Raw genomic sequence first — 21,971 nt, 5'->3', positions numbered from 1 at the left:
TGAATCAGACGGATGGGTGGGTTCAAGCAGAGGCTGGACAGCCATTTGTCTGGGACATTTGGGCTTGAGTTCCTACCCTCCTCGGGGGATTAGACTAGATGACCTCCAAATCCCTTCTAGTTTTAGGGTTCTGACTCATCCTTGATCCTATGTCTTACAATGCAGGAGAGAAAGAGAGAAGAGAGAAAGGGAAAGAGAGAGAAAGAAAAGCAGAGAGGAAGAGTGTGCTATTCTGTTCTGTTCTGTTCTGTTCTGTTCCGTTCCGTTCTATTCTATTCTTTCCAACCTATGCTGGACCCCTCCTCTTTATACATCTTTCACAATCTGTCAGGGGTTAAATAGCAACGACACCTCACCTTATAAAACTCCTCTTTCAAATTATAATTCAGTCCTTCACTCCCCATATTCTCCCCTTGGTCAAGCATAAAGTTATTTCCGATTTTTTTTTGCCCATTTAATCAAACGATCGTGGACGTGTTCAACCTCCGTATTCCCTTTCCATGGCCATTTATACATCTCAGCGGTCACACATTCGTCCCCAGTACATAAATCCAATTCCAAGTCGCTTTTTCTCATTCATTTAAAAACCACAGTTCTTCTCGTCCGGTTTAAATCTGTCAATTTGCACGGGGCAAAATGCGTGGATGGATATGGCCTTCTCTTTCCAGTTCTTCTCCAGTTTTTAATTTAGGTTAAAATTAATTTATTAAACAGTGGAATTGCTTGACCCCAGAAGTGGTGGGGGGCTCCGTCACCGGAGGTCTTCAAGAAGAGACTGGAGAGCCATTTGTCTGGAATGGTATATCCGACTTTGAGACTTGTGGACTTCAACTCCCAGAATTCCCCCGCCAGCATAGATTTCTGGGAGTTGAAGTCCTCAAGTCTTAAAGTTCCAAGACTGGACACCGCTGGAATAGGGTTCCCTGCTTGAGAAAGGGGTTGGACTAGAAGACCTCCAAGGTCCCTTCCAGCGCTGTTATTCTCCTCGAGTGCAAGTCAATAAATCCACATAGGTCAACCCAGTTTGTGTCAACAATTTCTCTTGTTAAAAAACGTCTACGGATGACACTATAAAGAAATATAAGGAGTCAATCTTACTTTATATCTCTTCCAAACTCTCATTACGGCAAGCTGAACAAAATGATTTTGAAAATCGTTATTAACCTTTGAGTTAACCGTTCCATAAACAGCCGTGCCACTAAATTGGCCTCAGTTTGTGTACAGGCAGTCCTTGACTTATGACTAACAGAATAACAACAGAATAACACAGTTGGAAGGGACCTTGGAGGTCTTCTAGTCTAACCCCCTGCTCAAGCAGGAAACCCTATATGATTATGGTCGTATGCTGGTCGTAAAACAAGTCACCACATGACCAAACCTGATTTTATAACCTTTTTTGTGGTAGTTATAAATTAATGGACGTTAAGTGAATCCATTGTTCACTATGGGGCATTTTTTGCCGGAAACTGGAAATATAAACACCAATTTCTGGGAGAAATATTCTAACAAACGTAAAACAAATTTAATAATAATAAAAACTACCATACAGCCACAGGATGCTGAAAACAGATGCAGGTGCAGTTTCTAGCTTCTTTACATGCTCAAGAAGCTTATGGGCAGTGCGTCGTAACTTCAAACGGTCGCTAAGCAGGCTGTCATAAGTAGAGGGTTATTACACGCCGCAAAGTCCTCGCAGAAGAGGAGATGCCTCAGCTGGTGATCTAAAGGCTTTTTCAGGCTCTTCATTCGTTCCTCCTTTTTTTTTTGCAAGAGCAAGTCCTGCCAGGAAAAAAATGAAATAAATAAATCTGATTTTTTTTCTTCTTGCAGATCTTCAGTTAGACGACTGGGAGCTGAAATGCGAGGAGAACAACCAGGATCACAAGACCTCCGAAATGGGCTCCCATCGGCTCTTCGTACGCCGAGGACGGCCGTTCCGGATCACCCTGCACTTCGCGGGCAGAGCGTACCAAGAGGGCGTGGACAAGCTCACCTTTATCACGGAGACAGGTAAGCCTCGGCCGCCTCTGGGGAGGAGGGGGGATAGATCACAACTCCCATCATCCACAGCCGGCCTTGCAGATGCGGGGTGTGGCCTGACACACACCTTGCAGGAACGGGCAAACAGGCCCACAGGAAATGTGTTGGATCGCCTTGTGTAGCTGGGTGATTCTTCAACCTCGGCCAACCTTGAGTGGACTTCAACTCCCAGAATCCCCCCAGCCAACATCGCTTTATTGATGGGTGGCAAGTTTTTTTGTGGGTTTTTTTTTTTGCCGAAAACTCTTATTTCTGATCACAAACAACCCCAAACTTCCTTTTCTGGAGAGTGGAGCCATTTAATGACTGTCATGCTCACTTAACACTGCCGTATTCACTTAAGGACCATCACATTTGCTTAACGGCGGCTGTGTTCTCTTAACAACCGCCAGCCCATCACATAGGTGCCTCAACGACAGCATGACCTATGATGGAAAGTGCAGGCTTCTTGACGGTTGTAAAGTGCCTCTAGCACTTCTTTCCAGAGAAAATTTTATTTAGTAGATGATGATGATGATTATTATATTAACGTTTTTGAAATTTGTTTTAATTTGAGAAGAGTAAGGCACCCGGAGTCGCTTGCTTGAGTTGTGTGGCTAAAGAAATTCAACGAATATTTACATAAAAATCAATAAATAAAATGCACTTTCAGAGTAAGCCTGCTCACCAAACAGCCTGGAACCCTGTAGAAATTGAAAATGAAGAATGAATGAATGAATGAATGAATGAATGAATGAATGAATGAATGAATTCACTTTCATATGAAACCTCCCCACCAAATGGCCTGGAATCCTGTACAAATTGAATAAATAAAAAATAAATATTATACCATATTTGTTATGGTGCAATAAATATATTGCACCCAGCTATAGTTATCGTGACGTGAAAAAGATGTTGAGACTCTGGAAAGAGTGCAAAGAAGAACAACAGAGCTGATGAGGGGAGGCTAAAATGCATAAAGAACAGTTGGTGGAATTGGGTTTGGCTAATCCCCAAGACGGACTTGGGGAGACATGATAGTAATTTTCTAATATTTGGGGGGCTGCCCCAAAGAAGAGGGGGGGGGGTCCACCTATTCTCCAAAGCACCTGAAAGCAGGAGAAGAAGCAACGGATGGAAACTCATCAAGGAGAGAAGCAACCTGGAACTAAGGAGGAATTTCCTGACAGGGAGAACAATTAACCAGTGGAACTGCTTGCCACCAGAAGTTGTGGTTGCTCCAACACTGGAGGTCTTGAAGAAGAGACTGGACAGCCATTTGTCTGAAATGGAATAGGGTTTCCTGCCTGAGCAGGGGGTTGGACTAGAATAGCATACAATAACAGAGTTGGAAGGGACCTTGTAGGTCATCTAGTCCAGCCCCCTGCCCAAGCAGGAGACCCTACCCCATTTCTGACAGATGGCTGTCCAGTCTCTTCTTGAAAGCCTCCAGTGATGAAGCACCCACAACATCTGAAGGCAACTCCTGTCCCATCGCTTGATGGTTCTCACTGTCAGCAAATTCCTCCTAATTTCCATCTTGAATCTCTCCTTGATCAGTTTCCTTCCATTTATTCCTTGTCTGGCCTTCAGGCGTTTGGGAAAATAGGTTGGCCCCCTCCTCTCTGTGACAGGGACCCTCAGATATTGGAAGGCTACCATCCTGTTTCCTCCCCCCCCCTCCTCTTTTTCTCTAGACTGGACATACCCAGTTCCTGCAAGCGTTCTTCCCAGCTGCAAGGACCCTTCCAATCCGGTTATTCTGTTAAATAAATGCACGAAGCTGAATTGGAGAGGAAACCTCCCTACCCCTCTGTACCTCTCTCGGGTGTTCACGGCCTGAATCCTCACATTCCTCAGTGGGGTGGGAAGGGAGGAGGAAGGCTGCGGAGTGGGGTGGGCTGTGTTTGTGTGTGGGGGGGAGGGGTCCACGTGGTCCTTGGCCCAGGATTTATCTCCTCCATCCAGGCAGCCTGTGGGCAGAGAAGGGTTCAAGGCAGGGAAACAAAGGCAGGAAGTTGTGGGACACTCCTTTCCCACAGTCTTCGCTCCGTTGTGTTCCCAAACAAAGCGGTCGCCGTGTTGGCCCTCCCTGAGGGACCAGGCCAGGGATGACCCCCCAAAGCCAGACCCCTTTGACTTGCCGGCTCCCTCGGAAAATCTCCCTGTAGCCCCCAAGGGGTGGGGAATTCTGTAGCAGCCTGCTCTGTGCCAGGTGGGCTTTTCTGCCCACCAAAGATGGGCACTGCCGGGTCTTCTCTCCTCAAGTCGTCCACTGCTGGAGCTGAACCAATCGAGGAGAATATTTGTAGCTCAGGACTGACCTGAGGGGGGCTTGCATGAGGGGAAAGGAGCTGGCTGGTTCTCTGGCAGATGTTTCGTGACCTCAATTCTGTTACGTCATCAGTGCTACAAGGGAGTGGGGTTTGCGGGGAGGAGGAGGAGGAGGAGGAGGAGGAGGAGGAGGAGGAGGAGGAGGAGGAGGAGGAAGAGGAGGAGGAGGAGGAGGAGGAGAATGAGACAGTGGGGTCCTTGATGCTTTCTGAGCTTGGGTGTTTCCTTGTGGACGTTTCATGACCCAAGTAGGGAACATCTCCATTGCTAGAAGGGAGAGGGCTTTGCAGAGAGAAGGAGGAGGAGGAGGAGGAGGAGGAGGAGGAGGAAGACTGCGGGGTCCTTGGTGCTCTCTGAGCTTGGTGGTTTCCTTGCAGACGTTTCATGACCCAACTAGGGAACATCATCAGTGCTAGAAGGGAGGGGGTTTTGTGGAGAGGAGGAGGAGGACTGTGGTGTCCTTGGTGCTCTCTGAGCTGGGTGGTTTTCTTGCGGACGTTTCATGACCCAAACTAGGTAACGGCATCAAGCGTCAAATATCAAACGTCTACAAGAAAACACCCAAGCTCAGAGAGCGCCGAGGCCCCCTCGTGACGGGAGATCTTCTGCTTGAGCAGGGGGTTGGTGTAGAAGACCTCCAAGTTCCCTTCCAACTCCTGTTATTCTCTTATTCTGCATTCCTTCCCTGCCTGACTGGGTGGGATCCTTCTCCCTTCCCAAAACCAAGGTTGCAATTTGATGGCGAAATGATGTTCGGGGCCTCTTGTGAGTCTGTTTCCACCCAGAGGTTAGCCTTGAACAAGTCCTCAGCAGCTTGGGGAGGTTCTGCTTTGAAGTCATAGACAGGAATGACTGCAGTGGGAGGGCAAGTTAAAAAAAAAAGTCATGAAAATCTGCAATACAGAAACAAACAGTAGAACATAGAATAACAGAGTTGTTATTGGAGGTCATCTAGTCCAACCCCCTGCTCAGGCAGGAAACCCTACACCATTCCAGGCAAATGGCTGTCCAGTCTCTTCTTAAAAACTTCCTGTGTTGGAGCATTCACAGCTTCTGGTGGTTGGTAGTTCCACTGGTTAATTGTTCCCACTGTAAGGAAGTTTCTCCTTGGTTCCAGGTTGCTTCTTCTCTCCTTGATGAGTTTCCATCTGTTCCTTCTTGTCTGGCCTTCTGGTGCTTTGGAGAACAGAACAGAGTTGGAAGGGACCTTGGAGGTCACCTAGTCCAACCCCCTGCTCAGGCAGGGAACCCTACATCATTTCAGAGAAATGGCTGTCCAGTCTTTTCTTTAAAGCCTCCAGTGTTGGAGCACCCACAACGTCTGGTGGCAAGCGGTTCCACTGGTTAATTGTCCTCACTGTCAGGAAATTCCTCCTTAGTCCCAGGTTGCTTCTCTCCTTCATTAGTTTCTATCCGTTGCTTCTTGTCCAGCCTTCGGGCGCTTTGGAGAATAATCTGACCCTCCCGTCTTTGTAGGAGCTCCTCAAATATTGGAACACTACTATATAGATACGTAACAGAAGTAAATTTAATCAGCAACAGCTTCCATCTGGATTATATGTCACACAGTAAGGCAAAGATAAACATTCAGGGTACAGTTTGTAAAGTTTATACTTGCATGGCAAAAGGATTGGAGAGCGAAGAACGGGCAAGTCAGAGGTGAAATATTTAACAGAATAACAGAGTTGGAAGGGACCTTGGAGGTCATCTAGTCCAACCCCCTGCTCAGGCAGGAAACGCTATATATTTCAGACAAATGGCTGTCCAGTCTCTTCTTAAAAACTTCCAGTGTTGGAGCATTCACCACTTCTGGAGGCAGGTTGTTCCACTGGTTAATTGTTCTAACTGTCAGGAAGTTTCTCCTTAGTTCCAGGTTGCTTCTCTCCATCCATTGCTTCTTGTCCTGCCTTCTGGGGCTTTGGAGAATAGTTTGATTACTTCTTCTTTGTGGCAGCCCCCCCAAATATTGGAAGACTGCTGTCATGTCACCCCTAGTCCTTCTTTTCACTAAACTAGATATACCTACTTCCTGCAACCGTTCATTATATGTAATATCTATATTATATTTAGGGATATTTTTCCCTTCTTTTTTAAGTAGAGACAGTTTTTGTCCCAAGGATGCTCTTTTTCCAAAAGGCAGCTGGAAATTCTTGGTGGGTTTTTTTTCTTTGAAAACATTTCTCTTCTTATTCAAGAAGCTTCTTCAGAACTGGATGAGAAGTGAAAAATTTCCAATGGGAAAAAAAAACACACCAAAGAAGTCCAGTTGCCTTTTGGGGAAAAAACACAAAAACTTTGGGACAACCATGACTTGGCTGATTGAGAGTCTCCGTAGACATAAAGCAGAGATTTTGCCCCCAAGCTCAAAAAAATGTTTATATTTCTTGTTTTGATATCAAGGTGCTTCCCTTAGCGTATCTTTGCAATGTTCTATAAAGCATTAATTGCAGAATGTCAGTCAACTTAAGCTTGGATGCTGCATGATGGGTGGACTTTAACTCTCAGAAGCTGGGCTATCCTGGGAGTTGAAGACCACCCATCCTAGCTAATTATTTATTATTATTATTAATTAAACTTATATACCGCCCTTCTCCCCTAGGACTCAGGGCGGTTCACAAGGTTTTTTTAAAAAACAATAGAACAATTACAAAAATTAAAAACAATTAAAATGATTACATTAACCTTGAATAAATAAAAATCACAATTAGAATCCAATTAAAACCCCAATTAATACTCTCAGTCCAGGCCAGAAAGCTCAAAGAGCCAGGTCTTCAGGTCCCGGCGGAATGAACGCAGGTCGGGGGCAGTCCTGAGCTCCACTGGCAGCTGGTTCCAGAGGGCAGGCGCCCCCACTGAGAAGGCCCTATCCCTGGGTGTTGTCCGCCAGCAATCTTTTACCAGCGGCACCCTGAGAAGACCCTGCCTGTGGGAGCGCACTGGACGAAGGGCATTTGATGCCGGCAGCAGGTGCTCCCTCAGATATCCCGGACCCATGCCATTTAGGGCTTTATAGGTCATCACCAGCACCTTGAATCTCACCCAGAGGGCAACCGGAAGCCAATGCAGCTCACGGAGAAGAGGTGTTACACGGGAGTATCAAGAAGCCCCCATCAGGACTCGCGCGGCCGCATTCTGCACCAGTTGAAGCCTCCGAGTGGTCCTCAAGGGCAGCCCCATGTAGAGAGCATTGCAGTAGTCCAATCAGGAGGTCACGAGTGCATGAGTGACTGTGCGCAAGGCATCCCGGTCCAGGTAGGGCCGCAACTGGCGCACCAGGCGAACCTGGGCAACCATAGCAAATTGGGCTATCCTGGGATTTGAAGACCACCCATTTTAGCTGACCGAGCAATTCCGGGAGTTGAAGTCAACCCATCTTAAAGAACCCATCTGCTCCACAGAAACTGGTTTTAAATCCAAAGTTAAAAAAAAAGGAAAGTCAAGAGGGCAGCCCCCACCCCGCCCCCTTGCGAGGAAAGCGGCGTTGAGGATATAACTGGCGCTGTCGCCGTGATGTTTGCAGACCCTGCTGGATTGTGACCAATATACTGTAATTGACGGAGAGAGATGGGGATTTGGGCTGTGGGCAAGAGAAGACACCCCCCGCTATGCTTGGGCAAAAGGTGACCCTGCCTTGCACTCACACACACCCCCCAGCAGGGGGGCATCCTGCCAGCTCCTGGGCCTGGATGAATAGGGTCCCTGTCTCTCCGGAAGGGCAGAGTCGGGGTCAAGGCAGGCAAACCTGAAGGAGGGTCTGTCCTGCAGCCTCCCCCCCCCCCGTCCCCATCTGTCCTGGCCTCTCGGCACAAAGAGCCGGTGTTGCTGGCACGGTGGGTGGGAGGGTGGGCAGAGGCTGGGCTGGGCTGCGAGGAGTTGGCAGCCCCCCCCAGGAAGCGACACCTCTCTGCCTCCCCCTCCCTCCCCCTTCTTTGCAAGGATGAAGGAAGCCCCTGTCTCGCCCCTCCTGGGGCTGCTGAGTCAGTGCTCGGCCTCCCCAGTCGGGGGGGGGGGGGCGGGGGCGGGGGGCGAGACGGCTTCTCAGTGGCCAGCTGGAGGGGGAGGCAAACACACCCCTCCCTGCAGGCTCGTGTGTCTTTTCACGCCCGGCTGCTGATGCCAGCCTCTCACTGTGAGAGACGCCCATCCTTCTGCCAGATGGGCAGCTTGCAGGGCAAGCAGGCAGCCTGTCCTGGCACTGGGCAGAGGGAGGGAGGGAGGGAGGGAGGGAGGGAGGGAAGGAAGGAAGGAAGGAAGGAAGGAAGGAAGGAAGGAAGGAGGAAAAGGGAGGGAAGGAAGGAAGGAAGGAAGGAAGGAAGGAAGGAAGGAAGGAAGGAAGGAAGGAAGGAAGGAAGGAAGGAAGGAAGGAGATGAGAGGGGAGGAGAGGAGAGGAGATGAGAGGGGAGGGGAGGGGAGGGGAGGGGAGGGGAGAAAGGAAAGGAACGGGAGAAGGGGAAGGGAAGAGGAAAGGGAAGGGAAGGGAGGGAGGGAAGGAGGGAGAGATGCCAATGGAAGTTTACAGCCAGGGTGGGGCAGGTGCCCAGCCTGCTTGACTACCAGCCCAGCCTTTATGAGATGCCAACAGAGCATGTGGTAAAGCAGCCTAATCTTGGGGGGGTGGGTGGGAGGAACTGTAGTTGTTCTGGGTGAGAAGAGCACAAACACACACAGAGAGAGACAAAAACACACCTGCACACCTACCGACCAATGAGCTCCCCTCCTGGCCAGGGCTTTGCAGTGGACGCCCAGAATCCCCCCCCCCAGCTTCCCCAGGGCCAGAGCCCTTGGCAGGAGAGCGCGGGGAGGGGGGCGCTTGCCAGCCCCCTGGCACCTGGGCACAGCCCCAAAGGCCTGCCAGGAGCTGCCCCGGGCAGTCGGACGGGGGCAGCCACAGAGCCGGGCAAGGCAAGGGCTGGGCGTAAGTTGTTTGGGGAGCCGGGATAGGTTGACCTCTGCTCTCCTTTGGGGTGGTCTCCTTGCTGGCCGGGGAATTCTGGGAGTTGAAGTCCACCCGTCTTCCGGTGAGCAGGTTTGAGACAGACTGATCTGGACTGCGGAGCAATCCATCGAGGGGACAAAAGAGTTTGCGGGCAGGGGATACCAAGTCTTCCTCGTGGGACACCTTTTCCCCTTATGCCATTAGGGGCTTCCTGAAAGGACCCCCCCCAAACACACACACACCCCAGCACCACAAGGGGCGAGCCCTGAAACTCCCATAAGACCTTGGAAGGATTGGATCACAAACTCACCTGTATCCTTCTTCTCTCTCTCTCTCCCTTGCCTCCCTTCCTTCTCTCCCTTCCTTCCTTCAATCCTCCCTCTTTATCAATCCCTTCCTTCCTTCTTTCCTCTTTCCCTCCTCCCTCTTTCCCTGTCAATCCCTCCCTTCCTCCCTCCCTCCTTCCCTCTCTCCCTTTGTCAATCCCTTCCTCCATTCTTTCTTCCCTCTCTCCCTCCCTCTTTCCCTGTCAATCCCTTCCTTCCTCCCTCCCTTCTTCCCTCTCTTCCTTCCTCCCTCTCTCTCTCTCCCTCTGTCAATCCCTTCCTTCATTCTTCCCTCCCTCTCTCCCTCCCTCTTTCCCTGTCAATCCCTTCCTTCCTCCCTTCTTCCCTCTCTTCCTTCCTCCCTCTCTCTCTCCCTCTGTCAATCCCTTCCTCCATTCTTCCTTCCCTCTCTCCCTCCCTTCCTCCCTCTCTCCCTCTTTCCCTCTATCAATCCCTTCCTTCCTCCCTTCTTCCCTCTCTCTCTCCCTCTGTCAATCCCTTCCTCCATTCTTCCCTCCCTCCCTCCCTCCCTCCCTCTCTCCCTCTATCAATCCCTCCCTCCCTCCCTCCCGCAGGACCTTGCCCCATCGAGACCTCGGGGACCCGGGCCCCCTTCCCGCTCTCTTGCTCCCTGGAGAGCTCGGCCTGGAGTTCGGCCGTGGAGCACCAGGAGGGCCTCTCGCTCTCGGTGGCCATCGCCTCCCCTCCGGACGCCCGCATCGGCCGCTACCGCCTGGTCCTGGACGCCTCCAGCCAGGCCCAAGGCTCCAGCTTCCCGCTGGGGGAGTTCGTCCTGCTCTTCAACCCCTGGTGTCCAGGTAAGACTTCTCCTTCTTCCAGGCTAGATCTGGGGAGATCCCTCCCAGCACCGTCGGCCCAGATTTCTCCACCCTGAGGATTGGCTGAGCTTCTCCTGGGTTGCAGAGCCAACCCCTCTTGAGGGACCCACCCTGGAGAAGGATCTCCTACACTGAGCAGCAGTAACTTCCCAGGACGCCAGAGATGATTCTTCTAACTCCTTCCTGTCGTTCAGGGGCACGCAGTCCTCGACCTGCGTCCACAACTGACCCCACAATTTCCATTGTTAAGCGACACCGTTGTGGAGTTGGGTTTTGCCCCAATTTGCAATTTTCCCTGCCACATTTGGGAAGTGAATCGCTGCGGTTGCCAAGTTAGCGACACGGTTGTTAAATGAGTCTGGCCGTCCCATTGTCAGAAGGTCGCAAAAGGGGATCACGTGACCCGGGGGATGCTGCGACCGTCATAACTATGAGTCAGTTGCAGTTGGCAAGCATCTGAATTTTGATCATGGTTGTAAGGGTGGAAAACGCTCCGAAGTCACTTTTTTTAGTGTCGTTATAACTTTGAATACAGGTAATGCTCGACTTTTGTCGTTAAGCGAGATAGTTGTTAAGTGAGTTTTGCTCCATTTTACGACTTTTCTTGCCACCGTTCTGAAGTGAACCCCTGCAGTTGTCAAGTTAATCACACGGACGTTAAGCAAATCTGGCTTTCCCCCTTGACTTTGCTTGTCAGAAGGTCACAAAAGGGGATTGCGTGACCCCCTGGGGACTCTGCGACCGTCGTAAGCACGAGTCAGTCACCAAGTGTCCCAATTTTGATCACGTGACCCACGGGGAGGTTGCGGCGGTCCTAAATGTGAAAAACAGTCATGTCATTTTTTTAAGAATGATGTTGTGACTTTGAACAGTTACTAAACAGTTACTAAACCAGGGGTAGACTGTCAGGAAATTCCTCCTTAATTCCGGGTTGCTTCTCTCCTTGGTGAGTTTCCATCCGTGGCTTCTTGTCCTGCCTTCAGGTGCTTTGGAGAAGAGCTTGACTCCCTCTTCTTTGGGGCAGCCCCTGAGATATTGGGAGACTGCTATCATGTTACCACTGGTCCTTCTCTTCAGTAAACTAGACATATCCAATTTCCTTATGTGTTTTAGCCTCCAGTGCCCTGATCCTCTTTGTCTTCTAGTACAATCCTCTGCCTGTGGCAGGAGATCAACTCCAAAGGGATTTTGAACTGAGATATCATGGGGCCATCTTCCTGTCCATAATTTGCCACTTAGTAAGACGGGGAAGACTTCCTGAGGAACAGGGTAGATATTATCCCCCTTATCCTGGGTCACTCAAACTCCCCTTTCTGAGAACTCCATCGTTCTCTGAAGACCCCATAGATGATGGAGAAGCAACTTCCAAGAGGTGAGCAGAAGGTCTTGGGGACTGGAGGTCCGGTCTGTTTCAATCTCCAGATGTGGACCCTCTTCAGAAGTCGAGAGAGGATGGCTGGTCTCCTTGTGGGCACCTCTTGGGCAGAGAAGAGCAACAAGGATGGATGTGGGTCTGGAGGCTAGACCATACGATGGACAATTGAGGGGAATAGGTGTGATGAAGAGAAGGAGTAGGGGCGATAGGACAGTTCTCTTCCACAACTTGAGGAGCTGTCACAAAGAAGAGGATGTCAAGGTCCCTTCCAACTCTCTTATTCTGCGGTGACCAAAATATTGGACTCAAGTCTGACATGTTGATTGATGTTGATGTTGCTGATGTCCAGTTTTGGTCATCACAATATAAAAAAAGATGTTGAGACTCTGGAAAGAGTGCAGAAAAGAGCAACAGCGATGATTGGAGGGCTGGAGGCTAAAACATAGGAAGAACAGTTGCAGGAATTGGGTAGGTATCCTCCAAAGCCTCTGAAGGCAGGACAAGAAGCAACGGATGGAAACTCATCAAGGAGAGAAGCAACCTGGAACTAAGGAGAAAATTCCTGACATTGAGAACAATTAACCAGTGGAACAGAAGTTGCCTCCAGAAGTTGTGATTGCTCCAACACTAGAGGATTTCAAGAAGACAGCCATTTGTTTGTAATGATATAGGGTCTCCTGCCTTGAGCAGAGGGTTGGACTAGAAGACCTCCAAGGTCCCTTCCGGCTCTATTTATCTATTCTGTGTTCTATGATCAGGGGACTGGAGGCTAAAACATAGGAAGAATGGTTGCTGGAATTCGGCATGTCTAGTTTAATGAAGAGAAGGATGAGGGGGGGACATGATAGCAGCCTTCCAATCTCTCAGGGGCTGCCCCAAAGAAGAGGCAGCCAAGCTCTTCTCCAAAGCACCTGAAGGCAGGACAAGAAGCAATGGATGGAAACTCATCAAGGAGAGAAGCAACCTGGAACTAAGGAGAAACTTCCTGACAGTGAGGACAATTAGCCAGTGGAACCACTTGCCTTCAGAAGTTGTGGGCGCTCCAACACTGGAGGTTTTGAAGAAGAGACCGGACAGCCATTTGATCAGGATGGCATAGTAGGGTCTCCTACATTGAGCAGGGGGTTGGACTAGAAGACCTCCGAGGTCCCTTCCAACTCTGTTATTCGATGTTTCTTCTCACTAAACCGCAGAGCGAAAAGAACCACAAAGAGCCTTTTGGAAGGAAATCTAAAATGGCAGGCAAAAAAGATTGGCGTCCCCTCCACCCACCCACCCCCGGCCTCTCTTTCAACACGTCTTTGCGAAAGGGGGCTTTTCCCATGACACATTCACGGCAGCCCAGACCAAACATCGGAGTAGCCCGAATGTTATGCCGCCTTTCTCCTTGAGCAAACACTCATTCCACATGTTGATGACGTGTGTTGGCAGACGCCGGCTTGACCATCCCATCGGGCCGGTCTGATCGGCCTCTTGCAAAAGAGAAAACAAATAGGATAATAATATCTTTCTTTTCAGCCCCATTTCTTCCTTTGCAAGGACGCATGTTCCTTGCTCGCAAGCGATGAATACTCGTCCTCCAGAGGTTTTTAGCGTGAATTCAAACATTCTGGCCCTGCGATTATTTTTCCACCTAACCGCGGGGAACAAAAGTCTTTCTCCCCCCCCCCTCCCCGAGGTGTGTCTATTTCCTTGACTCATTCAAGGAAAACAGGAGGAGAAAGGACAAACAAGGGGGGTGGGGGGGTTGGAAAAAATGACCGTTTGCGTAGGAAAAACAGACTGACCTTTTGACAAATTTCAATTCTCGCAGTTTTAACTCTAACGTATCATTACGTTTAATTTAATTAGAATTAAATGAGAGTTGAATCGTTAATTCTAAACAGAGAATTTAATGAGAATTAATATTTTAATTCTAATGTTTTGTGATTATGTACAAGTAGCCCTCTGCTTACGACTGCAATGGAGAACAAAATTTATGTTGCTAAGCGGGACAGTTGTTAAGGTGAATTTTGCCCCATTTTAAGGCCTTTCTTGGCCACAGTTGTATATATATATATATATATATATATATATATATATATATATATATATATATATATATATATATATATATATATATATATATATATATATATATATATATATATATATATATATATATATATATATATATATATATATATACAATATATAATATTTTAACATATTATCAGCAAGACATTGTCTAGGTTCCAACATTTAACTTACTAATACATGTTTAAATTCCTTTCTCTCTACCTCGTTTTTCTAACCATTGATAAAAGGTATCCCATGTTCTAAAGCAGACATGTCAACCTGCAACGTCACGTGATGTCACGCAACATACCAAGACAGTTTTGCCATGGGGTGGGCACAGCTTCCGCGTGACGCGTCTGGCCCGCAGGCCGGCAGTTTGACACCCCTGTTCTAAAAGTACACCGAATCTTCTTTCTCTTTCATTTTCAATGTCAATCTATCCATTTCTGCACAATCTAATTTTTTTTTTAATTAAGTCTTCCTCCATTGGTAAAACTTCCTTTTTTCCAATGTTGAGCGAATACAATTCTCGCTGCAGTTAATACATGTAAAATTAGATATATACACTCTTTCTCATGGTTGCCTACCATTAGGCCTGACAAAAATAATTCTGGCTTAAAATCTATGTGGTTTTTTTAGTCATTTTCTCTAACCGTGTGTGTCTTCTTGACCAGAATCTTTTAGCTTTGGGGTATGTCCACCAAAGATGGTAATGAGTGCCTGGTTTTTGTCTACATTTCCAACAGTTGCTAGATAATAATAATAATAATAATAATAATAATAATAATAATAATAATAATAATAATAACAACAACAACAACAACAACAACAACAACAACAATAACAATAATAATAATAATAATGGAAGGGATCCTGGAGGTCATCTAGTCCAACCCCTGCTCAGGCAGGAGACCCTATACCATTTCAGACAAATGGCTGTCCAGTCTCTTCTTAAAACCCTCCAGTGTTGGAGCATTCACCTCTTCTGGTGGTTGGTAGTTCCACTGGTTAATTGTTCTCACTGTCAGGAAGTTTCTCCTTAGTTCCAGGTTGCTTCTCTCCTTGATGAGTTTTTAAACATTTTTGCTAACCTCACCGGTGTTAAATGCCATCTGCAGAACATTTGGTATAGATTTTCTTGGCCACCCTTGTTAAGGGAATCGCTGCAATTTTCCACTTAGTAACACGGTTATTAAATGAATCTGGCTCCCCCCCCTTGACTTTGCTTGTCAGAAGGTCGCAAAAGGGGATCGCCTGACCCCGGGGGACATGGCGAGCGTCACAAATATGAGTCAGTTGCCAAGTCTCTGAATTTTGATCAGGTGTCCACGAGGGATGCAGCAACAATCATAAGTCCCTTTTTGCAGGGCCGTTGTAATTTTGAACAGTCACTAAATGAACTGTTGAACATTGAGGACTAGCTGCATAGAGGTAGTGCTGTTGCAACTTCGAGCAAATGGCTGTAAGTTGAGAGCTACCTCTGCCGTTTTCTATTTCAACGTTTATTGTACACCGCCCAGAGCCCCTGTTAGAGGGAGAGGAGTAGTTCAGAAATGAGGAAAAATAGATACATAAGTAAATACACAGAGACGTAGGTGAAGTCAGAGACAAGGAGAGAAGCAACCTGGAACTAAGGAGAAACTTCCTAACAGTGAGGACAATCAACCAGTGGAACAGCTTGCCTCCAGAAACCCAGATTGTTGGGGACAGAAACCCAGATTGTTGGGGGCAATTAAGCTGACTTCATAATAATGCCGCTTGGGGTGTGTGTGTGAAAGCACTAACAAGCAGGCATATACATAAAATGAAGGCTACTGCTAAGCTTGTAAGCCGCCCTGAGTCTTCATAGAAGGACGGGATATAAATGGAATTAAAAATAAAATTAAAAAAAATAAAAAAGAAACGGTGGGCGCTCCATCCCTGGAGGTTTTTAAGAAGAGACTGGACTAGACAGTCACCTGTCTTGAGACGGTATAGGTTCTCCTGCTTGAGCGGGGGGCTGGACTAGAAGATCTCCAAGGCCCCTTCCAGCTCTCTTCTCTTCAAGTCCAGAAGGGTTGGACTAGAAGGCCACCGAGGCCCCATCAACACCGTCCTTCTGTGATTCGGAAGACCCGGGGGCACCAATGAGCTTGAGTGGGAACGGCCGGAAGGCCGGAAGGCTTCCAGGGCTGCTCCACGGCTTCGGTGCCCCCGCTGAGGTCACTCCAGGACCCCCTGTTCCCCGGCTGACCCCCGTCCCGGTTCCCTGGAGTCTACCAGCCTTTGCGCTAAAGAGCTGCCAGATGAAGGGATGAGGAAGCCCCACTTGGCGGGGGTGGAGCTTGGAGGATCCCACAAGGCTGGATGGGCTTCTCAGGTCTTCTGCTGCTCTCCCGGGCAGAGGGCAGGAAGAGACCCCCCCCCCCCCCCGTGGTAGGGGGTAGTTTCGGGAATGGCGGAGTCTGGGGAGGAGACGTCAACAATGGGGTCAAGACCCAACTAGGGAAAATCATCAGTGCCAGAAGGGAGGGGAATTGGCAGGGAGGAGGAGGAGGAGGAGGAGGAGGAGGAGGAGGAGGAGGAGGAGGAGGAAGGAGGAAGAGGAGGAGGAAATGGACTGTGTGGTCCTTTTTGCTCTCTGAGCTTGGTGGTTTTCTTGAAGACATTTCATGACCCATCTAGGTAACATCATCAGTGCTAGAAGGGAGGAGGAGGAGGAGGAGGAGGAGGAAGAGGAGGAGGAGGAGGAGGGGGAGGACTCTGGAGTCCTTGATGCTCTCTGAGCTTTGTGGCTTTCTTGCAGAGGCTTCACTACCAAACTAGATAACTTCATCAGTTCCCTGTTAATTTTATTTTAAAATTTATTCAGTTTAACTAATCAGAAACACCCCCAACACACACACACCCCAATCAATTCACAGGGCTTAGAAAAACTTACCCAGAGCACAACTGGAAAATATAATCTTCCCTGTTGCCCAGGGCGGCGCAGGCGTTTCCATTCCTTGCGTCACAGCTGGAACCACTTTACTTTTCAGTCTGCAGCTCATTAATTAATTAAGGGAAACCCTTAATTACCAGAGTGGGGCTAGGCAAGGAAGGCCCAGAGCTTGGCACAGATGCTTGGAATGGATACAAAATTAGAGTTCAGGGCACAAATACTCGAATACGGGTAGTCCTCCATTTACGACTGTTCATTTAGTGACTGTCCTAAGTTACAGTGCCCCTGAAAAAAAACAAAGAAGACTTATAACGGACCCTCACACTTACAACCTTTGCTGCGTCCCCACAATCGTTTGATCCCAATTTGGGTGCTTAACAAACCAGCAGGTATCTAGGACTGTCGCAGCATCATGGGTCGTGTGGTCACCATTTGTGACCATCCCAGCTGGCTTCCAACAAGCGAAGTCAATGGGGGAAGCTGGATTCACTTACCGACGGTGCGATTCACTTAACAACTGCAGTGGTTCGCTTGTGGCAAAAATGGGACATAAAATTGGGTGTGACGCACTTCTACAGCTGCCTTGCTTACAGTGGAAATTCTGGCCCAGTTGTGGCCGTACGTTGAAGATGACCTGCAGCTCCTGGATCCTTGACCAGGTTTCTGGAGGAACCCCCTCATATTTTGGGGTGACTGAGAAATTTTCCTAGGTAGCCTCTCAGCCACCGTCCATTCTGGCTCAGAGCCAGAAAACCATCTCTTCCTGGTGGCTAAGATGGGTCACCATAGAAGGATCTGAAGGACCTTGTCAAACAAGTCAAGCTGGAATACTCAAGGCTGTGATGGAGACTCCACCATCGGAGTTTCAGTTGCACCCATTTAATCTGCCATCTTGACTTTTTTGACCTGCTCTGTGGACACCCCTGGGCTCATCTTTAGCTTCTGGGGCCAGACTGAAAGCTACAAATTGTCACCTGGTCCAAAGACAGCTGAAGTCCAACTGAACATCATGGAGAACCTCAAGGGATGATCTCAATCAACCTTGAAAACGTAACTTTGTTTTTTTCCTGTCGGGAGTCTGGGAGTTGGCCCTCTCCCAACACAAGCCAACAAACCAACAACACACGGTTTGCTTCAAGGGGATTACTGATAAACTAATCAATTCCCATTATCCTCACCTTCCTGAAGCTTTTCTTGGCTGCTGATAAGAGGAAACCTCTCTATTTTGCTGACAGCAAAGAATGAAGCCGGGTGTATTTTTTCAGGAGAAGTCATCTGTCTTTGTTCATTCTTTGCTTCAAGGTGGTTTCTCCAGGTTGGCCGTCCTTGGGACGTGGGCTGGATTGCCCACTCCCGTGATCCTCAGCCAAGGTGGCTGGGAGTTTCTGGGGGTGAAATACGGAATCAGATTTTGCATCAATCAGATGTCCTCTTGATTTTGGAGGGCTTTGGTAGACTAGGATAGAACAGAACAGAACAGAATAGAGCTGGAAGGGACCCTGGAGATCTTCTAGTCCAGCCCCCTGCTCAAGGATGGCCAATGTTCTGGGTGGATGGCCAATGTTCTGGAAGACCAGGTCCCCCGGGGGAAGGTGGACACAGATGTTCTGCGGAAGTCCTCTTGTGTCAGGGCTTCTCTCCATCCCAAAACTGCCTCCTGCATCCGAGCTTCCTCTTTTTTGCCAGAGGACTCCACCTACATGGAGAACGAAGAGGACCGGGTTGAGTATGTGTTGACTCAACAAGGCCTGATCTACCAAGGATCAAAGGACTACATTGTCCCCGTCCCATGGAACTTCGGACAGGTGAGCTGTTCTCTTGTCCAGCTGTGGGTGAGACCGCCTCTCCTGGTGGGGCCAAATTTTCTGTGGTGGCCAATCTTTGGATAGCCTCTCCCCAACATTTAAAGCCCCCCACCCCACCCCTTCGCCTTCCAGAGGACCATAAAGACCTGGATTTTTCACTCAGGAACTGGGTTAGGAGGGAAGTGAACACCCAAATGTATCATTGAGGGGAACGTTATGGCACTGCGGTACGGTATGTGATGTCATTGTGGGTTTTTCTGGGTTTTGTTTATTCTGATTTTGTGAATGATGTTGGGAGTCAGCTAGGACTATTGGGAGTAAGAGAGGCAGCCATGTCAGTGTTCTAAATCAATCGATCAGTAAAATGGGCATCTTCTCACCCATCTTGAAGATTGACTGTTTCATTTTGGTTTCATTCAGCTGAGGAGAGAAAGATTTTTTTGGTGGGGAAGGAATGGATGGTGTGTCGGTCTACCTCCCCACAACCTGTTGCTATTCTGTAACTGTCTCTCTGTCTCTCTGTCTATCTATCTATCTATCTATCTATCTATCTATCTATCTATCTATCTATCTATTATCTATCTATCTATCTATCTATCTATCTATCTATCTATCTATCATCCACCCATCCATGCAGCCATGCAGCCCCTCCATTCATTCATCCATCCACCCACCTACCTACCTACCTACCTACCTACCTACCTACCTACCTATCTATCTATCTATCTATCTATCTATCTATCTATCTATCTATCTATCTATCATCCACCCATCCATGCAGCCATGCAGCCCCTCCATCCATTCATCCACCTACCTACCTACCTACCTACCTATCTATCTATCTATCTATCTATCTATCTATCTATCTATCTATCTATCTACCTACCTACCTACCTACCTACCTACCTATCTATCTATCTATCTATCTATCTATCTATCTATCTATCATCTATCATCCACCCATCCATGCAGCCATGCAGCCCCTCCATCCATTCATCCATCCACCCACCCACCTACCTACCTATCTATCTATCTATCTATCTATCTATCTATCTATCTATCTATCTATCTATCTATCTATCATCCATCTATCATCCACCCATCCATGCAGCCATGCAGCCCCTCTATCCATCCATCCATCCACCCACCCACCCACCCACCCACCCACCTACCTACCTACCTACCTACCTACCTATCTATCTATCTATCTATCTATCTATCTATCTATCTATCTATCTATCTATCTATCTATCTATCTATCTATCTATCATACATATAGACATCAAAACATCAAAACAATATATACGTCCTGTAATAAAAGCAGTTAAAAACAAGAATAAAATAATTAAAACCCGGTTTTAAGAAAAGGCAGGGGGGGAGGGGGTTTCAGGGCTCCCCACGCAGGGATGTGTTTTCACCCCTTTCCGGAAGACCAGAACACTGGGGGCCTGCAGAGAAAGCTCCATTCCTGGAAACCCCCCCTTCCCAAGTCAGAATTCTTTACCTAACGGGGCCTGCCACCGGCCTTCCCTGCCTGATCGGTTGGGGCGGGCTGGTGGAATAAAGAGGGGTGGGTAGGTAACCTGGCCCTCTGCTATGGGGGGGGCTTTAGGTCACAACCAACACGTTGAAGTGGATCCACTTCAGTGTAGTTTGCGGAGCAGAGGTGTCATGTGTGTCCTTCTCTGGGCACCCAAAATTGCTTGCGTGGCTACATTCCACACCAGCTGAAGCTTCCAAATACTCTTCAAGAGTAGCCCCATGTAGAGCGCTTTGCAGTAGTCAAGATGGGAGATGACCAGGGCAAATCATGTGAAGTGGGGGGGAAAAATCACCGTCACCCCAATTTTGTTTCCAGGGTCTCCTTCCATCCAGGAACTGCAGAGTTTAGGATCCCTCCACAAAACAGATTAATTTGGGGGGGGGGGGTGTCCCAGGTGCTCTCTGAGCTGGGTTGTTTGTTTGTTTTTGCAGACCTTTCATAACCCAAACTAGGCAACATGTTACCCACTTTGGGTCCTGAAACATCTGCAAGAAAACCACCAAACTCAAGAGAGCATCAAGGACGCCTCCTGTCAACCCTGAGCTACACATTCTCCTTTATTAGATGTCTTTATTTTTTAAAATATTTGTTGGCCACCCATCTCACCACAGGGCAACATGGCTAAAAATACGAAAGCATACCACCGCGTACCGTAACATGCAACCCTATTTTTAAACATTGGCGACTAGGAAAGTAATTTTTTAAAAACATGTTTATGCTTCTTTTTTGGACGTGACCGGTGGCATCTTGGCACCAAAGTAAGCAAAGCCCAGCCTTTCCCATTTGGTGATTTGCCAATACTGTCTCCAGTTTTCCATGAATGCTTGGTGGTGTTGACACTTTGCAGTGAACCTGACTAGACATGGACTAGTCTGGACATGGACTAAGGGCTGTTCACTTCCTGACACTTAAGGACAATCAACCAGTGGAACAGCTTGCTACCAGAAATCGTGGGCGCCCCATCACTGGAGATTTTTAAGAAGAGACTGGACAGTCACTTGTCTGAGATGGTATAGGTCCTCCTGCTCGAGCAGTGGGCTGGACTAGAAGACCTCCAAGGTCCCTTCCGGCTCTATTTCTATTTTATGGTGCCACCTGTTAGGCATATGGTGTTAGCCTACAATGTTGGGTTGAAAATATATTAACCATAATGCTATGTCTTTAAGATGTTAATTGGCCAGTGGGTGTGTAAGTGTTCTCGAGCAGTGGGCTGGACTAGAAGACCTCCAAGGTCCCTTCCAGCTCTATTTCTATTTTATGGTGCCACCAATTCTTGCTTGCAGGCAAAGGGTATTAAAGTACTAACCGTTGTTAGTACTTTAAAGTTTAAAGTTTATTATATTTGTATACCGCCCTTCTCCCGAAGGACTCAGGGCGGTGAACAGGGCACATATAAAATACAAGGTACAAATGTTAAAAAGAGAATTAAATACAAAGCCCGAGCTAAAACAATAAATAATAATGTAAAAAACCACAATAAAAAACCCCAACACATCCCCCATCAGGCCAGGCCGGCTTGTTCAAATAAATAGGTCTTCAGATCGCGTCGGAAGGAGCGAAGGTCAGGCGCCGTCCGGAGCTCAACCGGCAACCGATTCCATAAGTCCGGGGTGCCCACAGAGAAGGCCCTCCCCCTGGGGGCCACCAGCCGACATTCCCTGACCGGAGGCACCCTGAGGAGGCCCTCTCTGTGGGAACGCACAGGGCGGAGGGGAGTCGACGCCGGCAGCAGGTGGTCCCCGAGGTATCTCGGACCCATGCCATGTAAGGACTTAAAAACCATCACCAAGACCTTGAACCTCACCCGGAAGACAA

General features: G+C 48.2%; 1 protein-coding gene across 4 annotated transcripts in view; it reads left to right on the top strand.

The window, feature by feature from the left end:
* The window catches only part of TGM2 (transglutaminase 2), a 73,010-nt gene that overhangs the window by 6,490 nt on the left and 44,549 nt on the right, over window positions 1-21,971 (top strand). For all 4 annotated transcript variants that reach the window (XM_081323746.1, XM_081323747.1, XM_081323748.1 and 1 more), the window contains exons 2-4: window positions 1,831-2,010; window positions 10,192-10,434; window positions 18,495-18,613. In XM_081323746.1, coding sequence (XP_081179872.1) covers window positions 1,831-2,010; window positions 10,192-10,434; window positions 18,495-18,613 — 542 coding nt within the window. The remainder of the gene's footprint in view (window positions 1-1,830; window positions 2,011-10,191; window positions 10,435-18,494; window positions 18,614-21,971) is intronic.

The sequence above is a fragment of the Vipera berus genome, assembly GCF_964194415.1.
Source record: "Vipera berus genome assembly, chromosome: 3".
NCBI classification, from domain to species: Eukaryota; Metazoa; Chordata; class Lepidosauria; order Squamata; family Viperidae; genus Vipera; species Vipera berus.
The sequence above is the reverse complement of the archived record's forward strand: the minus strand, read 5'-3'. Positions and strand labels throughout refer to the sequence as shown.